This window comes from Lynx canadensis, chromosome C1 (genome assembly GCF_007474595.2).
Source record: "Lynx canadensis isolate LIC74 chromosome C1, mLynCan4.pri.v2, whole genome shotgun sequence".
Classification (NCBI taxonomy): domain Eukaryota; kingdom Metazoa; phylum Chordata; class Mammalia; order Carnivora; family Felidae; genus Lynx; species Lynx canadensis.
The window spans coordinates 99,734,471-99,755,137 of NC_044310.1; the positions used below are offsets into that span (position 1 = coordinate 99,734,471).

The 20,667-nt window shown below is 43.1% G+C and overlaps 1 protein-coding gene across 1 annotated transcript in view; it reads left to right on the plus strand.

The window, feature by feature from the left end:
* The window catches only part of CD101 (CD101 molecule), a 36,021-nt gene that overhangs the window by 856 nt on the left and 14,498 nt on the right, over nucleotides 1-20,667 (plus strand). The window contains exons 2-6 of the mRNA XM_030323861.2: nucleotides 7,654-8,034; nucleotides 9,349-9,765; nucleotides 14,754-15,140; nucleotides 18,465-18,848; nucleotides 19,540-19,944. Of these exons, the coding sequence (XP_030179721.1) occupies nucleotides 7,654-8,034; nucleotides 9,349-9,765; nucleotides 14,754-15,140; nucleotides 18,465-18,848; nucleotides 19,540-19,944 (1,974 nt within the window). The remainder of the gene's footprint in view (nucleotides 1-7,653; nucleotides 8,035-9,348; nucleotides 9,766-14,753; nucleotides 15,141-18,464; nucleotides 18,849-19,539; nucleotides 19,945-20,667) is intronic.

A 20,667-nucleotide genomic window follows, 5' to 3' on the forward strand; every position in this document is an offset into this window, starting at 1 on the left:
TTGTGCTATGGGTTCCTTTAGCATCTGGTGAAGCCTAGAGAACCCACCTTAGCATCATTTTTTAAATGCCTAAAATGAAATGCATAGGATTATAGGGGAAGTCAGTCATGCTGAAATGCAATCATCAAAATATTTTTAAAGAGTGACGTAGTGATGTGTCTGCTTCTTTACGGATTCCATAAGGAGATCTAGAGGTGGTCTGTCAACCACCAAACTTCAAAGCAGGAATGAGTATGAATCATATTTCAAGATACTTTCAACAACTGTAATATGATATGGAAATATCTATGGTTTGCTGTCTACATTCATGACCAAAGGAAATGCTGAGTTCTCGTTAAGACTTGTGAAGATAAAGATGTAGGTTTTTGTTTTTCACTGGAGTTTATGGGCCCTGTGATCCTGTGTGTGGACCCAGGCTAGGAACTCCTGCTGTAGAGACTAGATTGTGTTAGTGCGGGGACTCAAGTGACGGTAGGGGAACTAAGTGCTGTGACTAAAGCATGGAGAGGCTACAGCATTCAGCACATTGGGGTGCTTCATGAACACTGGCTTGAACTGAACTGGGTTCAGTGAATGTTGGATTGTGTGAGGCAAGGCTCAGATCTGGGGCCTGATGGGTAAGAGGTGGTCTGCAGGATTCATTACAAGGACCAGTTAGTTGCTGGGCGATGGGCACCCACCAGACTGGCTTGGCAAGCTTTGATGGCTGGGTAGTTGGATGGGGACCTTCCTATGTGCCCTGGTCACTTGTTGAGTATGAATCTTGGTGAGGTTTTTTTTTTTTTTCCTGAGTATGATTCTTAAGTGTATGTGCTTTGTGTATTTGGACTGTGTGTTTGGCCTGTGTATTGGGGAAAACGGAGTGTACGTTGTGCAACAAGTCAGACGTTGCAAACTCTCTCACACGCTTTCCTTTTTTTTTTTTTTTTCTGGTGAGCAGTCTGGAAGCCCTGGGTGAAGGCAGGTTGTAGGCAGGTTCAAAAAAGAGAAGCTGGAAGCTTTTCCTTAACTCATGTAAACAATTATAAATATATATGAGGTGTATATTTACTACTTCTTTTATTTTAATATTTAGTATTTTTCTTATAAAAATTTTCTAATGTTTGTTTATTTTAGAGACAGAGAGACAGAGCACAAGTGGAGGAGGGGCAGAGAGAGCCAGAGACAGAATCTGAAGCAGGCTGTAGGCCCTGAGCTGTCAGCACAGAGCCCGACGCGGGGCTCGAACTCATGAGCCGTGAGATCATGACCTGAGCCGAAGTCGAACACTTAACCGACTGAGCCACCCAGGCGCCCCAATATTTATTATTTTTGAGAGAGAGAGCAGGGAAGAGGCAGAGAGAGAGTGAGAGGACTCAAAGTGGGCTCCGTGCTGACAGCACAGAGCCCGATGCGGGGCTCAAACTCCCTGTGAGATCATGACCTTTAACCAACAGAGCCACCCAAGCGCCCCTGTATTTATTTCTTCTAAATTCTGACTCACTATCCAGCACTCATTTTGTGTAGAGCCACAGTTTTTATGTGAGAACACATAAATCAGGAAGTAACTTGAAAGAACTTTGGAAGCCCACTCTTTGTCCTTCCTTATACATATGGAGGGAAAATTATAAATCATGAAGGAAATTCAACCCTGATCAATTGACCAGTTGTGTTGTTTAGCAAATGTATACTTTGTCCAAATTATTTTTTTTAAATAAGCATAAAGACCGATCGGTTCTGTTAGAACGTGGTGCTAGATGAGGTGAATGTCATGGGTAGATGAGCTCTTGGACTTAGCTTTGCCTGCCTGATCCATCACCCCTCACGCTGACTGCCCTACATATAAAAACCACTAAGGTGGGAGGGAGGGTGCTGGGGAGGGGCCGATTTATTTTTTTTAATCATACTGAGACTTTATGCATAGAAAAAAAATGTTTTTGGTTGGAAGTTCTCTCAGCCTCCAAGCGTATAGGGTTTTTATACGTGTAAAGAAAGAGATACTGCTTGTCTCGCTTGACGTTCTCCAGGTAGGTTTTGTGTAAAGTGGGATCATTTGAAGTTGCTGTTTTTGTGTGTCAAAAATGGTCAATTATGGGCCATTTTATATGATTCAGCCTAACAGCTTCCATGTAAGTAATATTGTAGTCGTAAATTTGGCAGTCCCGGGGATATTTCTGAACAAAGCCAGTACCCGAGAATTCTCTGTGTTTCAAAAGTGTGACCCCAGTGGAGTATGTCGGCGCCCAGATGTGTGCCCGTTAGGCAATGGGAATTTGAGCTGCCATGCAAAGATTTCTAACCCTCTGATTGGAAGAGAAAGCAACAGAAGAGCTCTTGGAAGTAGTTTACCCCTGAGGAGGAGGAGAGATGTGTACAACATATCCCACAGAGAATGTCCTTATAGAAGATGTTTCAGTGCATGGTCCCAATGCATAGCCGTTTGAGTTGACCTCTGCCAGCCATTCCTTTCGCATTAAAAATACCTATGAAACTTCCACACGGTTGCTCCACTTCTCTGAGAAAGCAGTCCCTTCCCACTCATGTTCTTGACCTCACGCCTCTACGAGGACCTTCCTCCATTCATCATCCTCTCTGGCGTCATCCATCTTTACCCCTCTGCACCTTCTCTGTCCTTAAACATGTCCTTCCAGCCCTCCCTGCTCCTCCCCTCTCAGCTACTCTTTCCAGCTGCCACCCTATTCTGCTTCCTGTCTCCACAAGACGTCTTGGGTAGTTTACACCCTTTCTTACCCTTGAAGTCCTCTGTTTCTGCTCTATTGAAATCTCTTTTTACAAAGATTTCCACTGATATCTTCCTCATCAAATTAAAAAGACTGTGCCCTGCCTTTAGGGTCCTTACCCTCCCAGCAGCGCTCAACAACCAGACAAGCTCTTTTGTGTCAAGTTTTTCCTCCTTTGGTTTCCGAGCTGCTGTGTCCCGGCTGCTCTCCTATCTCCCTCACTCTTCCTTCTGTAGGTCTGTTCCTCATCCTGTCCCTGAACTAGAGAGACCCTCTAGTTACCTCTCTTCAGCCTTTCTCCTTGTATTCCCTATCATTGCCCAGCACTGTCAGCGACCGAATCTGCACCTGTGGCCCAGAACCCTCGGTGGTTACAAGCAGACATTCACAAGAAGCAGTGAGAAGCAATGGAGACAGCCAGGGATTTGACATTTGCAAATCTGGGTTGGACTCTGGTTCAACCATTTGCAAGTCTCACATTGCTAAACATGGGGATATCACAGAGTTCTTAAAAGGATTAGATTACAAATATTTTCCAAGTTGAGTAGACTTGAGTTGAGTAAGTACCAATATATAGGGGTTCCTGGGTGGCTTGGTCAGTTGAACCTCTGACCCTTTTTTTTTTAAGTTTATTTATTTATTTTGAGGGGGGGGAGGGTAAGAGAGAGAGGGAAAGAGAAATCCCAAGCAGGCTCTGCACTGTCAGCGCGGAGCCCCGATGAGGGCTCAATCCTAAGACCGTGAGATCATGACCTAAGCCTAAATCAAGAGCCGGATGCTTAACCAAGGCACCCTGAGCCTCCGACTCTTGTTTTCTGTTCAGGTCATGATCCCAGGGTCGTGGGATCAAGCCCTGAATCAGGCTCTGTGCTGAGCATAGAACCTGCTTAGTATTCTCTCTCTCTCTCTCTCTCTCTCTCTCTCTCTCCCTCCCTCTGCCCCTCTTCCCTACTTGCATGCTCTCTCTCTCTCTCTCTCTAAAGTTAAAAAAGACAATAATTTAAAAAGTACAAATATATATATATTTAAATATTATTTCCAAATGCTTGCTGGATATCCTTCCTGTTTACTTAATGGTGTTCGAATTTCGTATTTTCAAAAATCAAGCGCATTATCTTCTCCCTCACCCTTGAACACGCAACAGTCTCTTCCTGATACCCTTATTTCTATTAACAGTACTATTTCACTCTCGGTCAGCCTCACAAAACCTGCCATCATTTTTTATTTCTTCCTGCCTTTCATCTCCATCCACCCCTTCTACCTCCAAGAATCCAAGGCACTGAAAAACTCTCTAGATTTTATCTCCACAGTGGCTTCGAAATGACAGTCCCTTTCTTTCCATTCCTATTGCTGTCATTACTTCTTTCCCGGGCTACCAGAATTCCCTAATGTTTATTTCTAACTTCCATCATCCTACACAGCTGTCAGACTAATTTTCCTAAGACCTTTCCAACACTTCCAGTGGATTCCCCAGCACCTAATCAGTCAAGTTCAAACTTTCAGACATGATAGTTAAGTCCTTCATGCTTTGGGCCCCAAATTCCTATCAACCTTGCCTCCTTCTATTAATCTTGATGTAACCCTTCCCCTGATCCAGTTTATTGCTCCTTAATTCCTAAACAAGTCTTCCAGTTCCTACTCATACAATTTTCTCATGAAGTCTCCCCACTTAAATTATCCTAATCTTTTTTTTTTTTTTTTAATTTTTTTTTTCAACGTTTATTTATTTTTGGGACAGAGAGAGACAGAGCATGAATGGGGGAGGGGCAGAGAGAGAGGGAGACACAGAATCGGAAACAGGCTCCAGGCTCCGAGTCATCAGCCCAGAGCCTGACGCGGGGCTCGAACTCCCGGACCGCGAGATCGTGACCTGGCTGAAGTCGGACGCTTAACCGACTGCGCCACCCAGGCGCCCCTATCCTAATCTTTTTGATTCTCCAAAGTCCACTTCTCATACCTTCTTTCTCCCATAAACCTTCCGTTTCCCCCCTTCCTTCAAATTCCTCAGAACAGTGTTATCATCTCCCTATCTCAGAGAGATGACCTCCACCCTCCTTGACTTATACAGTCACAAAGTTAAAGACCATCCCCATCCCATCTTCGTTTCTTAGTTCCTTGACGTGTCAAGAATACTATAAGCTGTTGAATAAATATTTATTGGATTGGCAAATAAAGCACTAGAAAATGGAGTGCTGATTTTTGCAAGAAAATATTTCAGATGTGGTATCCATCTCTGAAAAGTCATGGAAAATGTTGAAAAAGTGTTGCCTAGCCACCAAAATAATATTGTGGTAACATGCCGTGTTAGAAACAGGTTAGTGGTAACTTAGAAACCATACTTCTAAAAGCAGTCTTTTTTGAGAGAGAGAATGAAAGGGGGAGGGGCAGAGGGCAGGGGAGAGAGAGAGAGAGAGAGAGAGAGAGAGAGAGAGAATCCCAAGCAGGCTCCACACTCTGCCCAGAGCCCGATGCGGAGCTCAATCCCACAATACCTACATCATGACCTGAGCCAAAATCAAGAGTCGGACGCTCAACTGACTGAGCCACCCAGGTACCCCAGAAAACATCCTTCTAAAAACATTTTTATTGTGGAACTATAACACATAAGGAAAGTTAACAAAACATAAACATGCAGTGTAATAAATAAGTAAAAAGTAAAAACCATGTCATCACTATCCAGGTCGTGAGCTAGAATATTGCTAGAAGCACCCGTCCACCCTGCCACATGCCCCATCCACATCATAACCCTCTCTGCACACACCATCACTGTCCTGCCTTCCGTGATAACCACTTCCCAGCTTTTCTTCCTTTTTAAGTGGCTTTATCCATTATTTTTCCATTTATTGAACACTCTAGTGTGGTTTCACCTGTTTTTAAATTTTTATAAAGACTGAAATCACTCTGTATATAGTCAAAAAGATTCTCAAGTATTCTGCATCGTTCATTAAACACAGTCATCCACAGTACAACCAGTCACAATCCATCCACTTTCACTTCTGTGTAATATTCCATTTTATGGACATACCACAGTCATGTCATTCAGCTGTTGATGGACATATGGGTGCTGTCCAGACTGGGGCCACAACGAACAGTGCTGCTGTGGGTGTCCTTGCACAGGTAGCCTGATGCACGGGCACACATTTCTTTAAGATATGTGCCGAAGTCTGGCTGGCGTTGCCAAAAATGCCTCAAATGGTCTCTGTTGAGTAATGTTTTGGTAAGTAATAAGTTATGTTTTTCCTATATTTATGTTCTAACTTCCGTTTGAACATAATATAAATATATGACATCAACCAGGATTTATGAATAAATTGGCGTATTTTCATACTACGGGAAATGCGTGTGGTGGATTGGAGGTTTGCTTGTTTCCCAGTTTTGCATTAAGCATTCAGTCTGTGATTTGTAGTGGACTACATCAGATAACCACTTGCCGTTTCTCCCCGTTTTTTGTAGGGCCCCTTCTATCAGAATTGTCTCCGTTCCAGAATTCCTATCCTCAGCCTTCTCATGGTCTCTGTAAGGCCATTTTTCCTCTCACTTTCTTCCACTCTAGTCTCCTTGACTTGCTGCTGTTCTTGTGGAGTTGCAAAATTCAGCAGGTACTCTGCTGCTGCCCTACCTTCTTACGAACTCTATTCTGTTCGTTCCACAATCCCAGCAATTGCTCCCCATCGGACTCTTCTGACGTCTTTCCATCTTTCCTCTCGTCTTCAGCCCCCAGGCCCCCAGTAAAAGATCCAGCTCACCCTTTGGCACCTGTCATTAGCTCTTTGTTCTTTGTGTAACACAAACTAACCTTTAGTATTAACACGCTCCATAAACACAGACATTTTAATTTCTACCAAATGCCGGAGTTTGAAAACGTGCAAAGAAAATGCTGCTATTTGGGGCGCCTGGGTGGCTCTGTCGGTTAAGTGTCCGACTTCGGCTCAGGTCATGATCTCGTGGTTTGTGAGTTCGAGCCCCGCCTGTGTCGGGCTCTGTGCTGACAGCTCAGAGCCTGGAGCCTGCTTCAGATTCTGTGTCTCCCCGTCTCTCAGCCCCTCTCCTGCTCATGCTCTGTCTCTCTGTCTCTTGATAATAAATAAATGTTAAAAAAAAATTTTAAAAAGAAAGAAAATGCTGCCATTTGATCATATTCTGTCCTTTGACCCTAATGCTTGAGATGTGTGTCTCAACAGGCAGCATTCCTGAGTAGTCCCAACTGAAAACTTCTGGTAAGAAGAGAACTGAAGTGAATTTGATCCCAGATCCTGGTGGACTTGATGGGCCATCTTTTAGGAAGCTTTTCAGTAAGGCTGCAGTGGCTCTTTAAAAAATTACAAAAAAAAAACCCCAAACCCTCCCCAGTATAGAAAGGAAATGCCTCGCTCTTCAGATGCTAATTTTAGCTAGTCCTGCATCAGACCTGGCCAAGGGCTACAAATAGTTCTAACCAAGTAGCGAGACAAAGAAAGCTGGGCACCATGGACAGCGTGGGCGGTGCCCTAGACTTTGTCTCTCCAGCAATGTCTGTGAGGACAGCCTGACAGGCACTCGGGAATTGGAGTCTGGAGGAAGTACTTGCTGAATCTTCCCGTAAAATAATGTAAAAGGCGAATTATCATGCATTGTATTTACTTTCAAATAAGTGCCCTCAGATAACACTGGGCACCAAGCGTTACCAGTCATAACACGGGTGAAGCTGACTTTTTTTTTTTTTAAGAGCCTAGGAATTACTGTGGAAGTTAAAGTTGTAAAAAACCCAATGAACTCATGAAGGCATTCCACTGCTCCTCAGCCTGGAGGAGGTGTTGAACATTTGAGTTGATTATAGCTAATAACCTGTGATCTCATTTACTAGAACTATAATACAGGGAGCTGTATAAGGTGGCACACGGGGGACTGGAGCACTAATCTATTTTTATTCCCCTTTCTTCCTCCTCCTTGCAAGCTAAGCTCAGCATTGGCCAGAGAAAAGTAACGGTCCAGAAAGGACCGCTGTTTCGGGCTGAAGGCTACCCTGTCAGCATTGGCTGCAATGTAACTGGCTATGAGGGACCTTCTGAGCAGCACTTCCAGTGGTCTGTTTACCTGCCGACAGCCCCGACTCGAGAAATCCAGATCATAAGCACCGTGGATGCCACCTTCACTTACGCGGTGTACGCGCAGCGAGTACGAAGCAGGGGGATCTACGTGGAGAGGGTCCGGGGCAACTCAGTCTTATTGCACATCTCAAAGGTCCAGCTGAAGGATTCTGGAGAGTATGAGTGTTACACACCGAACACGGATAAAAAATACTACGGCAATTACAGTGCGAAGACTAGACTCATTGGTAAGCTGTTTGGCCTCCTGCGCCTGCCGGTCCCCCGACAAGCCAGACCCCCACCATCACGATGCCTTGCAACGTGACGTGACTTCACGTTGTGTCAAGCCCTTTGGCAAGAGAGCCCTCGCGGCCCACTGGGTGTGTTGCAGATTGGTCACAGATCGGTATCCCACATTCTCTAAAACTCTCAATTCATCTCTCTAGTCAACCTTGCCATGAAGATATAGATAGTGTATAAGTCTCCGAAGGCCTTGTCCATAGCTGGCTGCAGGTTGATCAGACAGAACTGTGAGGGTTCTCCCCAGGCCATGTCTCTTCTTGGAGGGAGAACATTAACTTGGTAAAAGAGTTTGTATTAGCACGATCAGTGATAAGTCATCAACTTGGAAATTATGATTCCCCAATTACTCTCCTCTAGCATATTTACGTAGAGAGAGAGGTTCATAGTCCTTGCAATGACCACGTTGCCCCTTTGCCTAGAATATCTTAGCACCCGTCTTTCAGTCTAGCCAACTCCTACATATGCTTGTGGACCCAGCTTAGGTATTCCCTCTTCTGTGAAATCTGTCCTGTCTCAGGCAGTGCTCCCATATCTTTGTTTCCTCCTGATGCTCTATTCACATCACTATTGTTAGCACTCACCCAGGTTATGTGATATTTGGCTCCTTACATGACCCCTACCTCACCCAGAGCTCCATGAGCACAGCTACCTCGGCCCCCAGCACAGTGACTGGCACTGAGTGGTTGCTCAAGCAGTATTTGTTGATTGAATCTAAGTGTTGCTTTCACATAAGCATAGGCTGTGTGAATGTCCTTGAGGAAGAACACGATGATAGGTGAGTAGGGTGATTATCAAAATTGTGGTAAGGGTTGCATTTTGGCTCTGGGTGATAGATTATAAGAGATTATTTCAGAACTTTACGAAGAAGCAGGTTAAGTAAGGCGTAAGGAAGTGAAGCGACTTGCTCCAGTTCCTGTCGTCAAATAGGGACAGACTCAGGATGAGAATGTAGGTCTCCTAGCTCCCAGTGCTTTTCCGTCTTAAATACTCTGTGTCTAAGTAGCTAAATTGGTCACAGCCTACGCTAAAAATGTAAAGTCAGGGTCAATACATCACCGAGGCATTAGTTTTGCCAAGTTCCATAGGCTATCTATACAGATGCCAATGTTCCCCTTGGCAATAGGGAAGGCATATGGCTAGTGGAAAACAACTCAAAGTGTGTGCTTTACAGATGGTGGGTCAGGGCACCATCTTTGTCTAAGGAGGCTTGTCTGGTGGGTTCCTGGGCCAGTCAGTTGTCATCTTTCCTTTGCTTTCAGTTATTCCAGATACCCTCTCTGCCACTATGAGTTCCCAGACTCTCAGTAAGAAGGAAGGCGAATCATTAGAACTTACGTGCGACGCATCCAAAGCGACAACTCAGCATACCCACCTGTCTGTCACCTGGCACCTGATCCAGGATGGAGAAAGAAGCCAAGCTACCGAGATTATTTCCCTCTCCAAAGATTTCATGTTGATCCCTGGGCCCTCATTTACCGAGAGGTTTGCCACTGGTGATGTGCATCTCAACAAGCTTGGGGTCACTACCTTCAGGCTGGCCGTAGGGAGGCTCCAGCCCTCCGATCAAGGCCAGCTGTTCTGTGAGGCAACCGAATGGATTCAAGATCCAGATGAAACCTGGACTTTAATCACGAAAAAGCAGACGGATCAAACAACTCTGAGGATCCAACCGACAGGTAATGATCTTCTCAGGAAATTCATTACTATGTTGGTAGTGGGTATTTATGGGCCATCTTTTTTTCTTTTTTCTAATCTTCGGTTGAATCTAAAAAAAAAAACCACATTTAGAAAGTTTGAATAAAATTTGTTTTGGGCATCTAGGAAGCATCAATAAGAAGAAAGACATTTGGTTTGGGGGGGGGGGGTCTGCCCACAGCAGGGTTTCTATGGGATAAGGTCTGTTGAATGGTTAGATAGATTCCACAAATCATGCATGGAAACGGTGTTATTCTTGCCAAGCTCTGTGTAAGCACTTTATCTGCACTTTATCTAATGTAGTCCTTACCCTATGGGGCAGCTAGTCATCTCCCCATTTTTAAAACAAGGAACCTGAGCCTCAAACAGGCTAAATACTGGTAAGAAGTTGAGCTGGTGTGTTTCTCCAGTGATCCTGCACCACAGATACCCGGGCCCCAGAGTAGCCCGCTTCCAGGGTGGACGCTTTCTTCGTCACGGCCAGGCTTTCCTCCCACCTGACACCATTTCCTACTTGGGATGGTGTCCCTCTTCATGATCCATTGGCGTTTTCATCAATGCAAGCAGGAAGCCTCAGCTGTGATTCCTGGTTTCTCTACATAGGCTATGGTCCAATAGGAAGAGGTTGTGAAAACTATATATATCCATGCTAAAAGCAGTGATCCAACGGTGGATCATTGGAAGTTCCTTCTTTTTTTTTTTTTCTTTTTTCTTTTTTTTCGGAAAAGTGTTATTCTGTTTCATTAAAAAAATTGTCTTTGGCCTTGAGTGTCCAAGTTATACTCAGTGAGTTCTGTGGGGGCACATCATGGGTGCTTTTTCTCTCTGAGAACTTTTTATATAAAACAGTCTTTATGTTGACAAAAATTGTATGTATTTAAGGTGTGCATGATGTTTTTTTTTAATTTGAAATTTATTGTCAAATTGGTTTCCATACAACATCCAGTGCTCATCCCAACAGGTGCCCTCCTCAGTACCCATCACCCACCCACCCCTCCCTCCCACCCCCCATCAAGGTGTACATGATGTTTTGATAGACATGCATTTTGAAACCATTACCACAGTTAGGCTAATTAACATATCCATTATCTCACATAGTTACTTTCTGTGTGTAGTGTGTGTGGGGGGGTGGGGGTGTGTGTGCATGTGTGTATGGTGCGAACCCTTAAGATCTCTGTTCTCAGCAGATTTCAAGTATGCAACACGGTGTTATTAACTGTAGTCACTTGCTATACATTAGATCTATAAAACTTATCTCACACAGTGGAAACTTTGTCCCCTTTGATCACAATCTCCCTCTTCCATCCCCTCCCCCAGATCCTGGCAACTACCATTCTACTCTCTGCTTTTATGAGTTTGGCAGTTTTAGATGCCACATACAAGCAAGTTCCTGCAGTCTTTGTCCTTCTGTGTCTGGCTTATTTCACTTAGCCTAATATCCTCCAGGTTGATCTGTGGTGTTGAAAATGACAGGATTTCCTTTTCTCTCAGGGCTGCATAATATTTCAGTGTGTATATATACCACATTTTCTTCATTCATCCCTCCATCAATGGGTACTTAGGTTGACTCCGTTATCTTTGTTACCATGCATAATAAACATGGGAATGCAGATCTCTCTTTGAGATACTGACTTCATTTCCTTTGGATACTACACCCAGAAGTGGGATCACTGGGATTATATGATAGGTCTGTTTTTAATTTTTGAGGCACTTCCACACTGTTTCTATAATGTTATATTCCCACCAATATTACATTCCCTTACCTCCACATCCTTTTTTTTTATGAAATTTATTGTCAAATTGGTTTCCATACAATACTCAGTGCTCATCCCAACAAGTGCCCTTCTCAATGCCCATCACCCACTTTCCCCTCTCCCCTATCCCCCCCCATCCACCCTTAGTTTGTTCTCTGTATTTAATAGTCTCTTGTGGTTTGTCTCCCTCCCTCTCTGTTTGTAGCTATTTTTTCTCCTTCCCTTCCCCCACGGTCTTCTGTTCAGTTTCTCAGAATCCACATATGAGTGAAAACATATGGTATCTGTCTTTCTCTGCCTGACTTATTTCACTTAGCATAACACTCTCCAGTCCCATCCACGTTGCTACAAATGCCCAGATTTCATTCTTTCTCATTGCCAAGTAGTATTCCATTGTATATATAAATCACATCTTCTTTATCCATTCATCAGTTGATCTCCACATCCTCACCAATACTCGTTTTCACTTTTCCAACCCATGAACACAGAATATCTTTCCATTTATTTGCATCTTCTTTACTTTCTTTAATCCATATTTTGTAGTTTTCAGTGCAAATGTCTTTCGCCTCCTTGGTTAAATTTATTCCTGAGTATTTTCTTCTTTTCGACACTATTGTAAATGAGCTTTTTTTTAATTGAGATAAAATTAGTATATGACATTAAGTTGCAGGTGTGCAACATTAGAATTCGATGTTTGTATACACTACAAGGGATCACCACCATAAGTCTAGTTACAATCCATCAGCATACAATTGAACCCCTTCACCCATTTTGCCCACTCTCCAACCCCCTTCCCCTCTGGCAACCACAAATCTGTTCTCTGTATCTGTGAGCTCATTTTTATTTTGTTTGTTCATTTGTTTTGGTTTTTAGAGTCCACATATAAGTGAAATCATATGGTATTTGTCTTTCTCTGCCTGATTTATTTCACTTTGAAAAATACCCTCAAGGTCCATCCATGGTGTTGGAAATGGCAAGATTTCTTTCTTTTTTATGGCTAAGTAGTATTCTTCTGTGTGTGTGTGTGTGTGTGTGTGTGTACCACATTTTCTTTATCCATTCATCCATTGATGGACACTTAGGTTGTTTCTGTATCTTAACTATTATAAATAATGCTGCAATGAACATAAGGGTACATATATCTTCTTGGTGTTTTTGTATTCTTTGAATAAATACCCAGAAGAGGAATAGCTGCATCATAAGGTAATTCTATTTTTAATTTTTTGAGAAATCTCTATACTGTTTTCAATATTGGTGGCACCGATTTACATTCCTAACATCAGTGTAAAAGCGTTGCCTTGTCACCGCATCTTCTCCAGCACATGTTATTTCCTGTCCTTTTGATAATAGCCATTCTGACAGGGATGAACTAATATCTCATTGTGGTTTTGATTTGCACTTGCCTGATGATGAGTGATGCTGAACATCTTTTCACGTGCCTGTTGTCCATCTGTAGAAATTGTTTTCTTAATGTCTTTTTCCAGTACAGTAAAACCTTGGTTTGAGAGCATAAATCGTTCCAGAAACATGCTGGTAATCCAAAGCACTTGTATATCAAAGTGGGTTTCCTCATAAGAAATAATGGAAACTCAGATGATTTGTTCCACAACCTAAAAATGTTCACATAAAAATGATTACAATACTGTAATATAAAATAATAAAGAAAATACAAAAATATAAAGAAAAATAAACAAGTTAACCTGTACTTACCTTTGAAAATCTTCATGGCTGGTGTGAGGGAAACAAGAGAGAAGAGAGTTATTGTGAAGGGTGACTTTCACTATCACTAACATGTTGATTACAGTATAGTATCAATAAACTCTTGTCATATACTGTATTTTTTTTTCAACGTTTTTATATTTATTTTTGGGACAGAGAGAGACAGAGCATAAACGGGGGAGGGGCAGAGAGAGGGAGACACAGAATCGGAAACAGGCTCCAGGCTCTGAGCCATCAGCCCAGAGCCTGACGCGGGGCTCGAACTCCCGGACCGCGAGATCGTGACCTGGCTGAAGTCGGACGCTTAACCGACTGCGCCACCCAGGCGCCCCTCATGTACTGTATTTAATGTAACTGGCAATAAGGCAGCAGAGGAAAGGGTCTATATGTGCAGACAGCCTGACATATAGAATTCATAGAATGAGCAAAGCATTTCTAAGCTTACTCTTGTCTGGAAATCAAAGGACTATCCATAGGCACTTTGAAGTGACAAAAATACACTGGTGCCAGTTGTGGGCACCTTCCAACGTTCTGAAAAATCACTGACTTCTGCCGAACACCACGGTGTGAGACTGAGCATCTGAGCATGGGAGACGATCACCCACAATCCCACAGCAAAAGAGAGAGAAAGAGAAGAACCATTGGCTCAGTTGTGATCATGTGACGTTTGATGTCACGTACTACTCATATTGCAAGACATCGCTCGTTTATCAAGTTAAAATTTATTAGAAATGTGTGCTCGTCATGCGGAACACTCACAGAACAAGTTACTCGCGATCTGTACTTTGTTGTTAGTGTATAGAAATACAACTGATTTTTTTTGTATGTTCATTTTGTATCCTGCAACTTTACTGAAACTATTCATTTTAATAGTTTTTTGGTGGAGTCTTTTGGGGTTTCTATATATAAGACCACGTCATCTGCAAATGGATGATTTTACTTCATTTTTACTTTATTTTTTTTACCCTGACTAATTTCTCTGGGTAAGGCTTCCAGTACTATGTTGGATAGAAGTGGTGAGAGTGGGCATCTTTGCCTTTTCCCAGTCTTAGGAAAAACTTTCAGTTTTTCATGGTTAGGGATTATGTTAACTGCAGACTAGTCATACATCACATGTGCTTTAACTTAAGAAAATTCCACTGGATATTCTCAACCAAAAAATAAAATCCCAATTTATAGCAATTCAACATACCATAAGATGTTATTTTTTATTAAAAAGAGATACATTACTGTATACTTTATATTTCTATGCATACGTTTTGCTTAATAGGATTGCATTCAGAAAGCTATGTATGCTGTTCTTTCTGAATGATTTAAGGAATAGTCAAGGGCATCTTTGCTTCTAGGCATTTCTTTGGCTGACCTGCTCTTTGGAGCTAAACTCCCACATGAAATTCAATCCTTGTGGATCCTTACAGGAGGTATTATCTCCCTGCGGTACTGAAAGGACAGATGCTGTGACTTCTCTAAATATCTGCTTTGCTTTTCTTTCCTAGTGAGAGATTTTCAAGTCAACATTACCATCCGGAGCACGTTTACAGCAGGGAAACCCTTAGAACTGGTTTGCCTGGTAGTAGGCAGTGGCCAGGACCCACAGCTTCAGGGCATCTGGCTCTTCAATGGTAACGAGGTGGCCCGCATCAATGCTCGTGGTGTTCTGGACCTCAAGAGAGACTACAGAGAGAGAGCAAGTCAAGGACAGCTCCAGGTTTCAAAGTTAAACCCCAAGGTTTTCTCTCTCAAGATCTTTTCTATGGGCCCCGAGGATGAAGGGGCCTACACATGTGCCGTGGAAGAGGTGGTAAGAAATCAGATGGACTCCTGGGATGTGCTTCAGAGAAAGCAGTCACCGGACAGCCGCGTGCATCTGAGGATGCCAGCAGGTACGTGAAGTCAGGGCCACACATGACTAGGCTGTTCTCAGCTTCCCTCCTTTGTGAGTACAGTATGACTTCACGGACACAGCGGACTTCTCCTGCAGAGGCAGGTGCCAGTCGGATCACTTTGAGGTGGCGTGAAAGACACACAATTAGATTGTCCTGAAGTCTCTTCTTGCTGTCTTACGTCTTAGATTCTTTGATTCTGTCTGCTGTTAGTCCTAATTTTTGCACCTTGGGTTTTTCTTCAAGCAGGGAATACCTGTATCAATGAAACCCTCTGTCTTCTATCGTTGTCTGTGTGATGTGAGTGTGTGAAGAGGGAAAAATGACACTTGGCCTCCTTCCTGGGGAATGCACACCTACATTATGCTCCCCCCCCCACTAACACCTTTCAGGTACCTTTGGTCAATCCTCTGTTATCTTAACCTGATACACAGGATGATAGTGCATCTTAATGCTACATCAAAGCATGACTCAGACTAAGAAATGAAGAGGTAAATGATAGCAGGCAGATGTTGTCCCCTGCATTTTGCTGTAATGTGACGTGCCTGTCCAAACCACTTTGAGTATCTGTATGCATGAAAGTGGAAGGCCACTTAGGCCTTGTTTAGTTCATGAAGGTTGGGTGACCTGAAACATGGTTGAGCAGTCAGTGCTTTTTGTGTGAAGAGAAAACAGACAAATCTACAACGAACATTAGGATGCTCCGGGCTGGGTATTATATTCTAAGTCTAGAAAGACTAATTGCCCAAGAGCACAGAACACAACCCACCAAAAAATAAAGATACCCTTGTCTCACTGGTTCCTTGGAGGCATCTCCAAAGATGGACAAATTTCCCTTTCATGCTTTTCTCCGTCACCCCATTTGCTAGCAATGAAGATCACAATCTTTGGCCTAGAGTGGCAAGCCAGGAAGCGTGTTGGTGTTAGTTTTCACGCTAAACATTTGGTCGAACTTTCTAGGATTCAGGAAAAACTAGGTGGGCGGGCTTACATACTTACACAGGTCTAGGTCTCTGATTCATGCATCCAGTCTCTGCTGAAACATATCGGTAAAGCTTTCTTAAATTCCACATGTGGGAATCTGTGCCAAACGGTGCCCAGATCCTAAGCCCATCAGTAGGGTGGTCTTCCAAAGCAAAAAATAGTTCTTTGTACAGGCTGGAATCCAAACTGGGCCCAATGTGCAGAAACAGAAAAAAATTGTTAGCAAATTTATTAAGGATCCTGTTGAGCATTCACAGTTTTGAAAATCAAACCAAAGTATGAGCAGAGTCTTATCATTCTATGAATATTTTAAACAGAAGGGGGTACTTGCTACCACTGTGAATCTGTAACTTACATACACTTGATAAGTTTATTACTTCTTACCAAGAGGCAGTAATGACTGTAATGAGTTAAGGACACCTCATCTTTTCTTAAAAAAATTGATGTTAGTTGAAACTAATCATAATGGTTATATTAGAGTAGTGAGATTATGAGTAATAATTTCCTCTTTACGTTCTAAGCTTCAGTTATGAGTCTATTTTTAACTTGAAAATGACTCTAAGTATAATCCTGCCTCTAACACCCAAAATTTGGAAGCAGGCTTGCATACATGTGATATAATATATAATATATATAAAATATTATTGAAATAAGAATCAATAGTATTATTAATTATATTAAAATATGAAATACATATATTAAATTTATTTGTGGATATCAACCTTCATTCTGCCTTTGTAACATACATATACATACATATACACATACATACATATACATACATATATACATACATATATGTACATATACATATATGTATATATATATAAAGCAGGAGAAGACTAAACTCCTTCCTCAGCAGGGAAGAACAATTTGCAAATTCACTTAGATCCTATTTAAATTTCTCATCCCAAGTCTATTTTGTTTTTTTCTCTTTTGTCTTTGAACCACCCCACTTTCACTAAGCACCTATCATTACAGCCAAAGCTATTAGCTTCCCCTTGCCCGGCAGGCTAAGCCCTTAAGCATGTACCACTTTTAGTCCTCCCAACAATGCCATAAGGTGGGTGCGATTATTACCTTCGTATTTGCAGGAAAGAAAATCGAGGCTCAGGGAGGACAGTGTGTTGCCCAGGGTAACTCTGACTCCCAGGGCTTCGGCCTTAAGCCTGGGATGCATGAGCTACTGAGATGTCTTTGCCTTGCCCACACAGCACCCAGGACAAAACCTTGCCCAGGACGCGTCCGAATGTTTGCATTTCCACGTGTCTTGAATTTCTGGGAGCCAGACGTATATTTGCAGTTTAACATTGTAGTTCAGCTGTAAGAAGGATCTTCCCTCAACCAAACCATTAACATATCTCTAGCTATATGAATATATGATTTGAAAAAGAGAAATCTATATATGTGTATTTTCTCCCAAGTAATTGCTTTTAATGGTATTATTCTGTTTATTCTGTTCTTGTTTTTTTTTTTTTTTTTTTTTTTCAATAAACTCTGCAACCAGTGTGGGGCTTGAACTCATGACCCGGAGATCAAGAGTCACATGCTCCATGGACCGAGCGAGCCAGGCACCCCTAATAGCAGTAATTTGAACAGAAATCTAATTACCAACACTCGTTCCCTGTTCAAAACACATACTAATTAGGGAAAGATAAGTAGGGAGAGGAATGTCATTTTGAACTGTGAAACACAAAATTCCAAAAAACTAGAAATTTAAATAAACACAGCTTTGTTACTTTCAGGCTCCTATACCCACCCTAATTAATCTAAGAAAATATTACCAGATGTTTTCCCAACTAGATGTTCTTAATGAAGGGCTGATTTAACAAATCGCTAAAAACGAGGGCAAATTATAAATTGTTTAAGTGTAAATAAGTTCTCCTGATATTCTTTCTATTGTCTTGTGCCCACTATTTAAGTGTTTAGCCAATTTCTTTTCTTTTTTTTTTTTTTTTCAACGTTTTTTTTTTTTTATTTTTTTTTTATTTTATTTTTGGGACAGAGAGAAACAGAGCATGAACAGGGGAGGGGCAGAGAGAGAGGGAGACACAGAATCGGAAACAGGCTCCAGGCTCCGAGCCATCAGCCCAGAGCCTGACGCGGGGCTCGAACTCACGGACCGCGAGATCGTGACCTGGCTGAAGTCGGACGCTTAACCGACTGCGCCACCCAGGCGCCCCTAGCCAATTTCTTTTCTGAGGGTGGTCCAGGACTACACGGCCTGATCTGATTGGTCACAAAACGAGTCAAATCCTAATTAAAGAGATGTCACTGTGTTTTCGAAACGTTTTCATTTACTTGAAACCCTTTTTTTCCTCTCAAATCTGTAATCCACAGCAAGAAATGTGGCCTTATCTACCAAGAGCAAGCAGCAAGCAGTGTGGGAAGGAGAGGTATTAACCCTTCTCTGTAAGGCAGATGGAACCGAGAGTCCCCTGTCTGTGGAATGGTGGCGCCTCCCACAGGGCCAGACGCAGCCAGAGTTCGTGGCTGGCATGGGGCAGGATGGCACGGTGCAGCTAGGCGCCCCCTACAAGGAACTCAATAACCACGGCAACACAAGGCTGGAGAAAACGGACTGGGCCACTTTCCAGCTGGAGATCACCTCCACCACCATTACGGACGGTGGTATATACGAGTGCCGAGTGTCTGAGAGCGCCCAGAACCAGGCCAGAGGTCGGAGCTGGACTCAGAAGTTGTCGGTCAGCATCAGATCTCTGGGTAAGTGTCCAAGAAATCCTTTTCTGAACTTGCGGGTCGTCGGTACCTTCCTCTGCAGTGTGACGCAGTAGAGTCTGATTGTGTGTCACCCTGAACCCCCCAGTTAGGGCACGTACACCCCAGGACACGGAGCATTGTTTCTGGCTGCCATGTCCGTCAACTACTCTCTAAAGTTTACTCATCTTTATGAAGATCATCTGTAGGGTGCCCCTTGCAGGCTATTATTCACAGCTAAAAACAAAAGCCTATGACCTGGAGTAGACTTACAGAGGACACATGGCCAGTGGAGCTGAGCCTCATACATTCGGGCTTTTGACAGCTGTGGCCCTGTGTTGCAGAGTCTTCTAGCATGTTCCAAACAGTGACACTGAGCCTGTGAGTGGAAATAAGGGAGGGAGGCCAGCCACTGGGCTGGGGAGTGCTCCACCCACTCCGTAGCAGCTGTCTAAGCAGCAGGCTGGAGAGACACTGCCTGTTTGTTGTCACTACTGAGAACACTCTTAGAAGAGGGTCAGCTTTGGAAATCTGAGGACAGATTTCAGGACAGGCTGTACTATGAGTCAACTTTTACCTCCAAATATTTGATTCTCCCGATGTACAAATGCATGGCTCTGTGTGAATAGGTGAATAGGAAGGCTTTGATTTGATAAGCATATTAGAAATCCTGTTTCCCATCTATTTCTGCCCACAGAGTCGAGTTTACAGGTTAAGCTGATGAGCCGTCAACCCCAAGTGACATTAACCAACACCTTTGGCCTGTCCTGCATAGTGGAGGCTGACTTCTCCCACCTCAGGGTGCCACTCACTGTGACGTGGCAGTTCCAGCCAGCAAGATCTCAGGTCTTTTATCTGCTTGTTCGAATCGCCTGGAACGGCACTATTGAGTGGGGGGATTTCCTATCTCAGTTCCAAAAGAAGACAAAGCTTTTGCAGTCCTCATTTTACTCTCAACTCCTAATCCACGATGCCACGGAGGAAGAAGCAGGAGTTTATCGGTGTCAAGTAGAAGTTTACGCCAGAAATTCCCCAGACACGAGCGGCCCCCCGAGGGCTTCCGCCGTCTCTCACTCGCTGATGATAGCCATCACTTTGCCAGGTAAACACCACCTGAAATTAATCCATGCTTTAAAAACAAACCAACACATTTCTCCCATGGTGGGTAAGTTTGTAGAATTAAAACATAAAATACCTTCTCCCCATGTTCTTACTGTATAAGTTAGCACCACAGAAAACCAATATCCAGGCTGACATTGAGTTAACGTGCATGGGATGGCCATACTGATTGTTAAAACATTGACAGACTTCCACACTGACTAATAATAACTGTGGCTCCATGCCCCTTCCCCCCTTCCCATAAGTTCCCAGCACCTGCAAGGTACCATGTGGCACAACAGGGGGCCTCTAAGACCAGCTCCTAGAGCTGGGGGAGGCATTCTTTTGGATTGGTCACTGCCCATGCCTCATGAGTCATTAAATGTTTGGAATGTCTCCATTAGTGGTATGGATAACGTAAATTCCATTAGAATACATTTATCCTCTTGTTGTACCATGTGAATGTATAAGAGAGAGGATATGATTATAGTCAAATATAATTTACCTTGTCAGCTGGTAAAAGAACAGAGGTAAAAAGTATGACACAACCTGGGCAAAGTTCTGCTGGGTCATGCATCTTCTTTTATGGCTTGCATTCTTTTAAGGCAGAGTGTTCAAGAGCCTTTGAAGTCATTTCAATCTGACCGGCACCAGACAGCAGCATAGCTGTGGACAAGTCACACAATCCATCCAAGTCTAGGTACTTCATCCATAAGTTGCTCTTTAA